Source organism: Misgurnus anguillicaudatus, chromosome 22 (genome assembly GCF_027580225.2).
Source record: "Misgurnus anguillicaudatus chromosome 22, ASM2758022v2, whole genome shotgun sequence".
Taxonomy (NCBI): domain Eukaryota; kingdom Metazoa; phylum Chordata; class Actinopteri; order Cypriniformes; family Cobitidae; genus Misgurnus; species Misgurnus anguillicaudatus.
This window is the reverse complement of record NC_073358.2, coordinates 25,999,386-26,015,111: the sequence shown is the minus strand read 5'-3', so window position 1 is coordinate 26,015,111 and position 15,726 is coordinate 25,999,386. Positions and strand designations below refer to the sequence as shown.

The 15,726-nt window shown below is 36.7% G+C and overlaps 1 protein-coding gene across 1 annotated transcript in view; it reads right to left on the bottom strand.

Annotated features, from left to right (window-relative positions):
• Positions 1-223: 223 nt before the first annotated feature.
• The window catches only part of antxr2a (ANTXR cell adhesion molecule 2a), a 58,439-nt gene continuing 42,936 nt past the window's right edge, over positions 224-15,726 (bottom strand). Inside the window, exon 17 of the mRNA XM_055199903.2 lies at positions 224-3,314. Coding sequence (XP_055055878.2) covers positions 3,276-3,314 — 39 coding nt within the window. The 3' untranslated portion in view covers positions 224-3,275. The remainder of the gene's footprint in view (positions 3,315-15,726) is intronic.

Genomic DNA, 15,726 nt, shown 5'->3' with positions numbered 1-15,726 from the left:
GATTAAATCATACATTTGAGCTAAACAGATATGTACTTAAAACAGGTTCCACTAACAAAAAAAAAAACGGATATATAATAAAATAATCGATAAAAATATGTCCTTAATTTAATATCACTGCAATGTTGATAGGCTTTGCAGCAAGAAATCTGCAGTGAGTAACCTGTTTAAGTGTGACAAAGCTTGATGTTCTTGATGTTCAGGTGCTCACAAAGGACACAGATTCATGTAAAAAATTTGCCATTTATTTAATACAAATAATTTGCAAAGTACAAATGATACAAAACAAGCTGAAACTTTAATAATGACTAAAAGAGGAAACTGCATAAGAAAACATGAACAAAATATTCATTCGATATCCTTCACGCAGTGATGATAAGTGGTAAAATGCTTTTTAAGTATATCTTTTCAGCATATTTAAGGAATTTAGCATTAAGAAAAAGTGCAAAACATGGATAAAACCAGGTGACTATGCTCAGAAATGATTATGGTATATGATTATGATAACTTCCCTGCATTCATCTATATGTGCTTCTGAGCTTCATGTGTCTAACTGCATACAGTGGAACTGAATATCAAAAATATCAAAGAATTATTGGTGGCATTTGGATGCTAGTTTATCATAATGTTTTCTCAGTTGGATAATAATATATTTATTATTTTAAATTTATGTGCATTTGGGAGAAATTAACCAGGATTCAATACAAGACAATACGTAAACTACAAACTTAAAATAACTTTATAACCTGTGCATCATTGACATTTTTAGAAATAAACATGACATTATTATATTATATTATATAATATAAAAAATGTCACTTATCAGGAAATAATAGTCAATCAGTATTTGTATAAAAATAAGTTATTAAAATTACATTCACTGACCAAACAGCAATCATTAGGGCTGTACTAATAGTGTTTCTAACTTAAAACCAAGTTAATGTCTGCAAGAAGACTGTTTTCATTTGTAATATCATTATTATTTTTGTAAAGCGTCCTTGAGCATGGGAAAGGCACTATAGAAATTAAACATATTATTATTATATTAAGAAATTATTATTATTACTACATTGTTTAAGTACTATTTAATGTACAAAAATAGTGCACAGTTGTCAACATTCAATTGTTTAAAAACTAAATGAATCCTGTTTTTTATTTTTAAATGATGTTCCCAGTTTTAAAGCTTAAACAGGCGCACTCAATAATATGTTTTTACATAAATTACTAATATTATTGTTTATAGATGGTACTCTGATTTTAATATAATAAAGAATAAAACCAATGCTAAACAAAACGATTTTAAGATCAGTTCCTATCCACACATTATCGACCCAAAACATAAAACAACACAGAAAAACATTATCTTTACCACAATCATAAGCAACATTTAAATATAAAAGTAAAATGCACTTAAAAAAATAAAAAAGGAAATTAAACAAAAAATACAAAGTAAAAAAAAATGAGAAGGCAAAGCAGAGATTCTGGTAAGGATGAGGTGAGTAAACAGCCACAGGAAGAGCTGCTAATGATATTAAGCTGTGTAGAAAATAATATATATAGATGTAATACTTAACGGATGTCCTGTGATCTCAAAAATAAAAAATATCTACAAAATAATGTGGGAAATTACCCTCACCTAGCTATCCAAGATGTGAAAGTGCCACTTAAACAATGACTGAAATGTTTGACTTTTTCCATAAATGTATTTTAAAAATGTTTGGGATAAGGTGGGGGGGGTGTCAAGGGCCATAATTAATGTCTACACAATTATATCGAGAGCAACAAAGAAATAATTTAACCATGGCTTTTTGCGTCCCCAATGGTTCTTGCACACCCACCAAATGTAAGCCACTCCACCCCGGATTCTGTTCCCCCCTCAAACTTGATGGTTGTTGAACTTATTTTTAGTGTCATTTGATAAGCTTCCCTGCTTGCACCGAGACATCCCACTGACCCAGCCACTGGTCATTGTCTATACCGCTTTCCGTCAAAGCCGGCACGCTTTGTCAGATTTCGACTCGAATATCCATTTCGCATCTGAAGTAGCGTATCGAAAGTGACTGGATCGTTCGAGCCTTTTTCTTCAGCTGCCGCCCTCCTCCCCCCACAGTGTTTCCACTCGCGCTGACATCACTCGCGATCGTCGTCGTGACAGCGCGTTGAAGAAATCTAAAATAAATAGATATATATTTGCTCGCTTTGGAGGGGGGAGCGCAATGAGCATAATTTCTGGAAATGAACAATACTTATCCGTCCGTCGACCCTTTCCGTTTAATCTTTCGAGCACTTGGGACGAGGCCATTATGTTATTACAGATGAAGTACTTTCTTTAATTTCTATTGATGCAAGTGTGTGTCATTAAATGGCAGACTTTTTTATAACCCTGACAGAAAACTTCACAAGCTGCACCTACTACTTCAATCCAAGTTTGTTATTACTGTGCCAAAAGTACAATTCTGGAGATTTGGTCCTAAGAGAGGTGTTTTTATGTCCTAAAATCTTTAACTGATGGGCATGGTTATGAATTGTGAAGGTCTATGCATTAGTGAGCACAGAACAGACTGCCAAATATATGGGGAGGAGGCATTAGCCACCAGAGGGAAATGTGTCCCTCAAAACCTTGCCGGAGCTCTTTGGTCACAAAGGGTGTCTTGCGGTGCAATAACGCTCTATTAATTTCTCTATTCTGCATTGATTTTAAAGGTGTCTTCATGAACTAAAGGGCAAAACCGTACTGCTTCCAGTACCTTAGGGCGTACTGTCTACAATTTGTCACGCGTGTGCACTTCTCGGCGTTAAAATGACAAGATCTCCAGTCAAAGAAGCCCCGCTAGGCATCCGACGATAGTGGGCTTGGAGAGATTTTTGTGAAGAGACATTGCCAAGAGGCGAAGTACTTCTGCTCTCTGTGAGACTACTGGGATTAGTTCTACTTCCCAGCCAACGGCAAAGAGCCCAATCTTATTCTGCTGTTTTTTTAAATAGCCTCCGCCTGTGTCCATAAGATTAGTAATTTTTTCCACAATAAGGCACAATATGGTCAGTATAAAAAACGCTTTTTTGCTGTGCATTTACAAGATCCATTGTAAAATCTGACCATTTTTATGACTCAATTCAGTAGCTAGAGAAAGCTCACTTTATGTCTATATATGTTTTGTTAACCCAATACTAGGCATCTGAAGAAGGAAAGTGGTCAAAACAAGCTATGTGCTCTAGAAGAAATTTTTCTGCGGTCCCGTCGGGTTGTTTGGAAATCAGGAACTGGAGGCTGTCATCTATTGATGCCGTATCCTGTTGAAATTTATACATTTTCCCTAGAAGAAAAAGTGAAAAGAATGTAGATTAATTATTATCCACTTAAATATAATAATACTTAAAAAGAAAAAGAAAAACAATGCAAGAAAATTCACAATTATTATTATCATTATGCACATATTTTTTTGCAAAATATTTGAGTATTTTTTGCAAAACCGAAGAGCAGTAAACCAAAACTTTTCCTTTAGAATAAACAAAAACATATAACTGTTACCCTGAATCTCTTTTTTTAACACAAAGATTAACTTTAAAAGGTATGTGGTTTCCAAAAAATGAGTAAATCCACAAAATGTTGACTTACAGTATGGTGTTATTATATTAAAGACTCTTCAACTGCTCTTTAATGTATTAGCTCTCCAGCAAGCTACTGCGTACTGGGGAAACTGGGTGCACTGGCACCAAGAGGGAGCTCTCGCCTCGCGTATTACCATCATACACACAACTCATGCGCACAGACATACACACACAATTCATTACTGTTCTATCATAACTGATAATGAATATATTTCTCAAAGATGTAAGTTCGTTAACTAGCGTGTCAGAATTAATTAAAACACCTTAGGTTTACAACCAGAGTGAATCACTTCCCTTCGCCCTACTTTCAAGTCACAATTGGCATAACTTATTGGAAGAAACCCAGGGATTTCATACGATATCCACGAATAAGGGGCTTTACATTGTCCCTGCATTGTAAGCCAAGCGAGGCGCACCCTCTGCGATAGATCTCACTCCGTCAACAAATAAGGCGCATCAGATGCTGTTTTGGCCGCGGCTGATAGTGTGGCTAAGTTTACTGGATTTTACCGGCTTTGAAGTAGGAACTCTGAAAAGCTGTCTGTCTTCTCCACAAGGGCTCGGAAGAGTCTGTCATAGCTGTCGACCAGGTGCTGATCAATACGCTCAAACAAAGACTCATGGTCAGACTTACAATACCGTTCAAAAGTTTAAGGTCCCTTGACTGTAGTTTTTTATGATTTTAAACACTTTTTTATCTAAAGGCATTTGTCTGAATGGTTTAAACGATAAAATGGTGGTGCTATACAGTAATAATTCATTTCTGTATATAATAATTTCCTTCAATGCAAAATAAAATTGGTTTTTAAGTGGATGACCTGAATACAATAATTAAGAACATTAAACAATAAGCCAAGAATAAATGGGAACTCCCTCAAGACTGTTGATAAATATGAATATGACTGTTAATAAATTGCCAAGAGTACACTGTAAAACATTTCTGTAGAAATTACAGTATTACTGGGTATTACTGGCAACTAGCTGCCAGTAACTTACTGTAGATTTTACATTTATGTTATTTATTGGCAACAGTTTATTCAAGGTTAAATGAACATGAAACATTTTCAGTCTTTATCTTCTACAGTAAGTTACTGGCAACCAGCTGCATAATTACAGCAAATTTTTTACAGTGTAGGCAAATTGTAGGCTTTGAATATGCTAAAATGTAACATTTTGATTATTTTGGATTTACCCATACGTACATTTTGTTGTCTAAAGTTGTAATGAGTTTACTATTATTGTACATTTTTACAGAATGTTCTTTAAATTAAGTAGGTCACATAAGCCCTTTTCACACAGACATTACGGAAAATACACAGGAAATGCGCCCGGGATTAGTCCGGGATCATTCGATTTTTGGTTCCTTCACACTGCTAATGATTTGACGGAATCTGTGTTTTCGTTCACACAGATACCGTAAATATCACGGAAAGACACGTGACTTGAAGTCCTGCACTTGGTAGTCTTTTTTATCTCTGCAGCATCTGAAGTTTGTTTATTATCCATTATTTCTTTCTCCAGAAACCACTCGTGTGCATTTTTGTTTATGATAAGACTATAAAGGAGCATGCAATGCGTGGTTTTAGTATGCTGGTGAACAGTGTTGGGGAAAGTTACTTTGAAAAGTAATGCATTACAATATTAAGTTACTCCCAAAAAAGTAAGTAATTGCGTTACTTAGTTACTTTTGATGGAAAGTAATGCTTACGTTAGTTTTTAGTTACTTTTGCATTACTTTTTCTTGGCTGAGGCTTGATCTCTTTAAAGCCTTGCAGGTGTTTTTTATGACTGAAAGTTCTGCATTCAGAAATTGCATATTTCATCACAAAAATGTTGAGCTCTGGCCTGCCATCTCAGTTTCTGATTCAAATTGTCCTCACACAAGCGTGTACGCATAGTGCATAATGTGACAACGTTTAATTTAATTCAGTACATAGTTTTTTAAAATCAAATTAATAAAACTAAAAAAGTAACTTAAATATTAGGGGCTAATCACACCAAATGCGCTTTAAACGCTTGGAAACGCAAGATGCGATGCACTGCCTTTTTAAAAAAAGAGCAGTGCGATGCAGCTTTTTATATTGCTAACCAACCGTAGAGTCATCTATCTTGTCAATCAAATATTAAAGCGTGAGCGTTTTTTTGCTGTTAACTGTCATATTAGCAGAAACTTTAAAAAAAGGGCGCTTGCTCTGACCTTGTTTAAGGGTGAGAGGTGCACAAACACGCAGGAGAGAGTGAGCGAGTGGAGTCCGGTTCTTCAAAGCAACTGTAATCTTCCCTCACCACAACGTAAAGCTCGCCTCATTCGATTGGACAATTGAAAGACGCGAATGACGTCGGGCGCTTCTCCGCTCTCAGCGCTCCTTCAAAGGCGCGTGCTGCGGCCGGCGGTAAAAACAGCAAGGCGCTCGGCGCGCATAAACAGCGCACCGCAAACGCTCCCTGCCCATAGAATATCATTCAAAAAAGGCACCTGCAACTGCCATCAACGCTTTTGGTGTGATTGGCCCCTTAATGTGTACATTTAAAAAGTAATGCGTTACTTTACTTGTTACTTCAGAAAAGTAATATTATTACGTAATGTACGTTACGTGTAATGCGTTAACCCCAACAATGCTGGTGAATGATCTAAGCTTCAGAGTCGATATTTGATAAGATCCTTTTAGTCCAGTTTGCATACATTTCTCATTGTGAATGTAAGTGTGCATTTAAAAAACCCGTTTTGAAGAGCTGAGCGATATATATTGTTGGGATGACGTGTGCGCATTTTTGTTTTTTATAAGCTAAGGGTGTCATGATTTCGCTTTTAAATCGAAATCGATCGAAATTAAGTCACAACCTAAAAAAAATGGAATCGTCAATGCTGCCATGCCCCCATGTCACGTCCGGTTGGCTTGCCAAGCGAAAAAAAAAAAAAACATGTGTTTTGTGCTGCGAGTCAACCTGCTCCAACTTCGCTAGCTAGAGACAGTCAAAAGATAGCATGGCAGATGCAGGAGACACCACGCAAGCTGCTCTTTACATGGGAAACAAAAAAGCGCCTCCCGCTTTCAGCTGAACTCAGATCAGAGCACACATGTGTGCACAGCAGAGCTGCGTCTGTGACAGGACCGGTCGTTTTTCTGGACTGAGATCTGTTTAAGTTTCACAACAACTTATTTCGGTTGCTTAAGAGTTATGAAAACAGCATTTAAACATGACTTATTGGGGTATAGTCTCACAATCTCGTCTGACGGTAATAAAAGCATGTTTTTAAGGTGCAAAGTACTGACAGGACTGCTCATAAAAGTTTTGTTTTATCAGGTATGTGCGACTAACATGGCAGGGCATCTCCGGGTTCAAGGTCAGATATTATAATTCATAAAAGTCTAGTCTAAAAATGGTATAGCATTTTTTTGTGCTTTAAAAAAGTGTAAAAATCAAGAATCGAATCGAATCGTGACCTTAGAATCGAAAATGTAATCAAATCGAGGATTTGGAGAAATGTGACACCTCAAATGAGAATATAGCACTTTATTTCTGTAACAAAACTTTAGCATTACTCCACTTAGCGGAAACACGTTGCTAAAAAGAGTCATGTGTTCATGGGTGGTGTCCACCCGAGTTGACATCATTCGCTTTATCAATGACGTACGACACGAGATGGGAATATCTGATCATTCTGCTTACATTGCGGACACAAGTGCATGCATCCAATACATATCCGATTTATTTTTCACATACGAATGAGGCCTGAAACCGTTCTAAAAATATATGAATCTATGCGCTTTTCCACATTCGTGGATCTGATCGGTACCAAAAAATTGGAATGGAGTCACTTCAAACGTGCAATGTAGATGCGGCCTATGTAACACTCCTGTTGCATTTTTTATTTAGTGCAATGCTAAATGACATTTTTATGCTGTATTTTACACCTATTTTACATATTTATATTACTGAATTTAATTTTGATTTGTTGGGTCACCACTTGATGTAAAATTTGATATCTAATGTAAAATCAAACAGATTTATAAAAACCCATAAATAATTACACCACATACAGTTAATTAAAACCTGGCAAAAAAAACACTTAAAGCGAGAGAATTCTTACGCCATCTTTAAGAGAGCACACTAGCTCCGTTCATCAAGAGCTTCACCTCAGTAACCCAGTGCATATGCTACACCTATACAGATCAGTCAAACAGAGACAGCCTGTTGGGGGAAATCGTCACCCCTCCACATCAACTCTTTGGAGCGATCTCAATATACTACACCAGTCCGACGGCCACCACACTTCCCAGAACCATGTCTGCTCCTCTGATTTAGCTTGGGCACCTGTCCAAAAGAGGAATCTGCACGCGTGTTTGCATCTAATCTTTTGCTAGCCACTATCTGGAACAGCTTGATTCCCCCAACCCAAGAACCCCCAGAGGAGCCGTCTTGCACTTTCAGTTCTTTACAGGAGTGAGATCTTGGAATTGAACTAAAGGGTGGAAACGAGAACTTGGATATCAGCCCAAGTCCTTCTCGGGACTATCCCGAGCAATAAAAAGTCTTTCATAATTCTCCCGAATTATGTCCACATCCAAGCTCGGATACGTATTGTCTTGTATTATCTAAATGGTACTTGTAAAGTTTTAATTGAGCAGATTGCACTATAAAGTAACTGCATTAATATTTACTGTAATTGCAAAAGGGATTATTTCATTGCAAGCTTATTGTCTACACAGTGCCTGTAAAAACGATTGTGACACTCTACAGAATAAGGTCTCTCTTTTAAAGCCATTTTCACATACTGAACATATTAAAAGTTCAAAATAGGACAGGAAGTGCAGCTGCAAACAGGCCCAGGGAAATTGCCAGAATGTGAGCAATCCTGCACTAGAGCTGGCCCCCACTATCTCCACACCCATGGTCCACATACGGCCCACATAGCACCGCCATCTGGTCTGGTGGAGATTCAGAACCAAGCCAAGAGAGCCTAAAATCTAACGCCTGCTGACAACTTGGATAAATTTTCCAGTCGTTAAAAAGTGATATAGGCTCCAGAACAGTGCATACATTAAAAGCTTAAAGAAAAGGCTCTTGATTTTATGGTTTCAGTACTGTAGCTCTGTCATATAGGGGATTCAAAACCCATCGTTTGATAAGCATTAAATTTGGGAAAAACGTAAAAGCATGGATCTTAAAGTCTCTGGAGGATCTAATAATGGTCTGGCCTCAGCTTGCTTTGAAAGCGCGAGTTGATTTTGACAGCGTGTGGGTGATCCCTGTAATTTAAGTCCACAGTCACAATGAACCACAATGTCTCTCTGAGGCGCATCGTCACTGTAATTTACATGGGTATAAAATTCCCCTCCTGCTGACACAATATTTATACAGCAAGTCCTACTGGCTCAAATCAAGTCTTCTGGGTAAATAAACTGGCATATGATCGGCAATCAAGGCCTGATGACTGCCGGATTGACCCGGGAGACAGAAGGAGAATGATGGTTTTTAATCTCTAGACACCCGTAAAAAATCTTACTCTGGCAGTGGGTGTCATGATGTTTACAAATTGGTCATTACCACCTCGCATTTTTGTGATAACATTAGAGGCAAAGCTGGACTAGCAGATCAATTTTTATATTTACAAGTTCATTTCCTCAAGCACAGCACATTCTGCATTGTACATATACAGTACAGTGCTGTAAATTGTTAAACTTGTATAATACAACACAATGCAGCTGCTCTTTCATTACAGAAATAGATTCATATTATACATTTTAATAATTTTTTTTCTTATTCACTCTAAGTTGCTCTGTATAAAAGTGTCTGCTAAATGAATGAATGTAAAGGTAAAGAGTAATTTTACTATACAGTAGACTGTTTGTCAAGTTGTTATCTAAATTAAAAATGATCTAGCCCCCATAATGAACACAATATTCATTGTTTCAGAGAAAGGTCGTCTGTTTCTGTTTTAAAGTAACATTAACAAGCAGCATTGGAGTTTTATAGTTACACTGACATTCCCATATTAAGTTGCTCTATTGTTTTCACTCACTTTTTATAAGTCACTTTGGATGTAACTGTCTAAATGTAAATGTTATGAAGTCATCAGTCTACTTGTTTCTAATTGTTGAAACACTGTGAATGATGTGTGAGACATATTTTATATCCATAATTTTATTTACATACAGTGCTTAACAAGACCGGCGCCACCCAATGTAATCATGCACTTTAAAAATGCTGGGTTGTTTTAAACTATTGTTGGGTCATATAAAAATGTTGGGTTAATTTCAAACTAGCTGCTGGACTCGTCCCGTTTTGACCCAACATTGGGTTAAAAAGAACCCAGCATTTTTAGAGGGTAGACTCTAAAAATGTCTGGGTTATTTTCTACCCATATTGTACTGAACACACAGTTGGGTTAAAAATTACCCAATGCTGGGATATGAATTTTAAAGGGATAGTTCACCCAAAAAAGAAAATTCTGTTATAATTTACTCACTCTCATGTTGTTACAAACCTGTATAAACTTCTTTGTTCTGATAAACACAAAGAAAGATATTTTAAGGAATATTTGTAACACAACCAGGCCCCATCGACTTCCATAGTAGGAAAAATTAATATGTAAGTCAGTGGGCCCTCTGATTGGTTTGATTACAAACACTCCTCAAAATATCTTCCTTTGAGTTTGTACCAACATGAGAGTGAGTAAATGATAACAGAATTTTCTCTTTAATAACCCAGTCGTTGGGTTAAAACAACACAGCATGTAATTTTTAACCCAGTGTTCTGTCCAATATTTTTTTTTTAATGGTTAATACAATAATAAATGGTACAGAATTAGATCTTTAGTCAGTATTTCTAATGCTAAAATACATTTGTTATCCATGAATTTTTATTCAGATGCCCAATTACAATCATTACACTTGAAGAGTTTGGTTCCAAAACGCAATAAATCCATTTTAAATAATTTCGGTAAAAACGTGTTTTCTATACCAAAAAAGTCACAAGATGAAAACCACTATTTTCTGTTACAAACTTTCACATAGCATCTTTAGGTTATAAAAACATAAAAAATTCAAATCCATAACTTGATTTTCAAAATGTATTATAAGAACAAATTATTTTTTCAACAAAATTCATTAAATCCATGACAAGTTTTTTGTCAACTTTGTCATATTAACATCACTGTCATTGATGCGGTTATACTTGACGTCGTCGCTTAACATTTTTCACAGCGATCAGCTGTAAAATGTTTTGGTCCTGCTCGAGTTTGGTTGACTTTGAGTAAAATAATGGAAAGTTTTTCATAAGATCCCATGGGGTCAATGTGTTAGCATGACAGCAACTTGATGCTGTCGGGAGAACAAGCACACGAGCTCCCGAGTGCCTCTCGCGGAAATTATTAGATGTTGATGGCTTACATTTCACTTTACAGAAAACCATCACAGGTTTATCAATGCAATTAAAGTAATATTTTGTTTTTCTTTGTTTGTTGATCATGAAGTACAAAGTAGAATGCGTGGAATGGTGCAATGTACTTTGTGGAGCGGATTTATTGCATTCTATAGAAGAGGAGGAGTGGCGTTTGTCGCGTTTTGGGAAAAAAGGGAGAAAATATGACAGAATAACACTGCGGATATTGGATTTTGCGTAAAATTAAGAATTTACTTTTAAACACTGACCTGATATAATACTGATTTTGGCAGTAACTCTGTTTTTTTTTTCAAAAATGGCGTTTATCGCGTTTTGGAACCAAACTCTTCACTTCCTATTTACTCTTAATAGATAAATAAGCTTAAATGGTTAAATGTTACGCTTGATTAATTTCTGACATCTGAAAGAAGTTGAATGTGCCAGCTCAAATAATAAACAGATATAAAAACAGATATGAAAAACACTTCACAATGCTGGATGGTCTTTGAAACAAATAGACAGATGATATAATAAATTTGTATTAATCCTAACATGATGAAACACCAAAAAGCACATAAAAGCCATAATTTAAGTAATAATAAAAAAGTCTTCTAAAGCAAAACAAAATTTGCTGACATGCCGTCATGTTTGAATTTAGCGCTGGCATGCATTTTATTTTGATTTCAGTTTTTCTAAGCTCAAAATATTAGTTGTATCGCTTTGCTTCAAAAGACATTTATTAACTAATTGGGGTTATGAGTCTTATTTAAGAAGATAACATGACAGCATTTTATTATATAACATTTGTTTGTGTTTAACTAAAGAAAAGAAGTCATATACATCTGGAATGGCATGCAGGTGAGTAAACTATGAGACATTTTTCATTTTGTGCTGAACTACTGCTTACAGTCCTGCTGTTTCACCTGTAGGGGCAGCATTGAGAAGCAGACTAATGCAAGACTAGCAAGTACTATTTATTACAACAAACTGCATGTTACTTATATAAACAACAATCATTTTCCACAAGGTATTTGTTTCAGAGGTCAGTTTAGTTGCTAGCCAGACTAATAAACAAGCACAGATCAGGAGTTTACTTGGGCAACGCGGGTGCGACTGATGAAACCAATGGTACTCAAAAGATTGGCAGTTGATAAGTAGTTGCAAATGTATAATTAGTAAAACTATCGAAAATAAAGTGTTACAAATTATTTTTGCACTATAGGGAACCAATGTGTTAGACGAAAACACGTTTACATTACAAAGCTAAGCTTAGCAGCACGGTCACCACAAAAGTCCTTTCATAAAAGTAGCTTAAGCAAAGCTGCACTACATGTGCAGATGTTTCAGCTCCCTATTCTATCTTTCTTTGCCCAGGTTTGTCAGAATAAGTGCACATCATTGCCAGCTAACAGCTCTGGGCACCGTCCCCTGGTTGTTTGAGAGAAAATGCCAGTCATTTTGGCGGAGCGCAGTCGCTCACAGACGGCACAGGCGGGCACAGATGGCACTAATGGACAAGCAGAATCCAACAGAGGGAACGAGAACGAGCCACCGAGGAGAGCTATTCCAAATAGCAGCAGTTAAAGCCAGGCCCTGCTCAGCTTTAGCAAGGTTACCACTGCAGCGTTTCATAAAGAATTTAAAGTGATAAAATCATCAAAAGGGGGAGAGAAATCTGTTTGGCAGGATGCCAGTGCATCAGATGGGAGGTTAATTGTTCTTAACCAAAACTTGATACAGCGGGTATCTACTTTAACCTAGCATTTGTGTAGCAGGTAACGTTAAATACATTTTTCATGTTCCTGCTTCTGTACGTACTGTGATGCTCACTTTAGGATTAATATACTTTAGGGGATGGGGTTGGGTGCTGACCAATTAAAATACATTAGTCTTGACATATAGTGGGATTCATAAATTTAAACAATTAATTAAACAAATAAAACTGTATGTCTCTTCTTAATTTTCAACAGTACTTTTATCCCACCCAAAACAAAAAAAAAAAAGATTTATTACTGTACTGTACAGCTCACTTGGTAAAGCATTGTGTTAGCAGTGCAAACTTTATGGTTTTAATGCTAGGGAACACACATACATACACTGTAAACAATGAATGTTGGATCTAATAAAACAAATTACTTCGTTTGGTAACATTAAAAAAAAAAATTGGTCAACTTTTTTCACTTAAAATGAGAATTAAAGGTGAATTTATTTTAATTAATTAAATTGGTAACACCTAAAATGTACCTTTTTCACTTTAAGTAAGAAAATTTAAGTAAAAAAGTAATTTTTCACTTTTTACAGTGTATAGTGACAAAAAATGTATAGCTTGAATGCACTTTAATTCACATGGGATAATAGTGTCTGACAAATACATAATAATCTATAACAAATAATGTAAATGTCAAAACAAACCTTACATGCAATTGTAAAGTCTTCACATTTAATAGGCTTATGTGGCATAAAAAGCTCATTGGATGTTAAAAAGCAGTACTGGAACAAAGATAAGGTGCTTATTGCTTATCATTGTACCGCTGTGCAATAAACATTGGCTGTTCCATCAATTGAATTCAAATTATTCTAAAACAAATAAAATATAACATTACATTAAATTAGGAATATGTAAATCTCTTCCAACCTCTAAAATTTGTCAAATTAAATCACATTGTAAAACACAGCAGTGTTTTGTGTGACAGACAGAAGAAGAAGATCAGAGCTGTAACATGTTTGTAGTCACACAAGCCCCTCAATCCACAGAAAATTCACGTTTCCTCAATCCTCGGCTTGTACATGACCATTCCCCTCATAAACTCCTCAGAGAAAAATCTCACGACATTGCAAATGAGCATCCAAACAGAGCCATCGGGCTCATCTGTACTTTTTCATTTGTTGGCCTGTCTCTGCAGCTTCAGCTGGCCTGCAGTCAGCCCCCTAGACATTCAGCTGCAAACATAAGCTTGGGTACACTCTCACAATCCAAGAAAAAGCGCACTAACTTAAGCCACATAAACACAAGTAACTCCTTAGAGTTAATATTTAATTGTGTGCTTGTGTCTTTCCCTTTGTACTTCTTTTCCCTCTTTTGCTTCCACCCATGTGATGGTGGGCAAGGTCACGTGAGATCTGGGCCGGGGAAGAGATGGGCGGCATGCGACAGGAGATGCAGTAATTGGAAGGAGCTGTCAGGATAGAGAAGCGATGTGCCCGTGTGAGATTCCTGCCATTTGGATGTGACCACACACACGTGCTAGGGCGCCTACTGTACCATCCCATGGGGTGGCGCACATTAAAGCTAGTGATGAGGCTAATGTGTGCGGAATTGTTTCTGGCACCCAGCCCACAAAGGGCTCGATGGGCGACCTATTAAAGGAACTATAATGTAAAGAAAAGTATGCAGCTATTTGAAAAACTATTTGAAGGTGCAATGTCGGACTTTTAGAAGGATATCTTATCAAAAATGCAATTTAATATACTTAGCTATATTAGCAGTGGTGTATAAAGACCTTACATAATGAACTGAATTGTGTTTAGTAGCTTCCTGTGGGTTTAAACCAGACGCGAGGTCAATGATTTGCGTGAGCAGATTATATACAAAGTCAATGCAACGATGCGATCAGACACGTCCTCGCGTGGGGCGATGTGAATGACGCGATATGGGCGGCGCATTTGCAGCAAAAACACGCGCTATTCCCCTTAAACGCATCTTTTACTCATCAAAATGTAATCTAGAGCGAGTAACGCGATGCCTCGCGTTTGGTTTGTACGTAGCATTCTTATCTACATACACCTCGCGTCTTCTTACATGGAAGTCGGCGTCATGTTTATACAGTAGCGTATTTCCTTCCTACGTTGTCTCAGACGATGATATGTTTGTCCTGTGGCAGCTACTGTAGCTTCTCTTTGCGTTTCGAAATTGAGGTTAATTGCAATTCGCAATCTCACCACTAAATGCCGCTAAAAACCAACATTACACCTTTAAGATGCTGTAAACTGTGATAGACGGGTAAGCTCCTAAATGCAACGTGTGTTATTTGTTGATGTAATTTCTGCTAATCATCATCAAAATAAGATGACATATACCACTGTATAGCTCAGTGGTATAGCATTGCGTTTGCAGCGCAAAAGGTAATGGGTTCGAACCCAGGGAACACAAATACTGATAAAAAATGTATAGCTTGTAATGCACTGTAAGTCGCTTTGATAACAGCGTCTGCCAAATGCATAAATATATAAATAAGAAAAACAAAGATAAAAACGTTTCAATTCACAGTGAAATGTTTATATACTTTCCAAAAAAAGTTTTGAAACAGTTGAGTCGGCACATATTCTCTTTTATTATAATTGATGACCTCGTGATGTTTTTATGAGCAAGTTCTCCTCATTATTTAATGCGAAAATTGCAGCTTTAAATTACCGTAGAGAAAAGATTTATTTATGTGGCGCTATAAAGCACACGAGTGTAAATACGTACTGGCTGCACATCCAGCTATATTCAGTAGTAACCCTGGTGATAAACCATCTTGTTATGTCTACTGAGAAAAATATGCTTATCAAGCCGCATGGTAATGCAAGCAGTAAATAACTTGATCATTGCACAGCAACAGTGGAAATTCTAACAGCATGTAGCAGCTTCAGGCTACGCTACATTACTAAGGAGCACTGTATATGTGAGTTTGTGTTTTTTTTCCACACTACAACTGTGAGAACTGGGTTAATGTGACCTAAGCGGGTCAG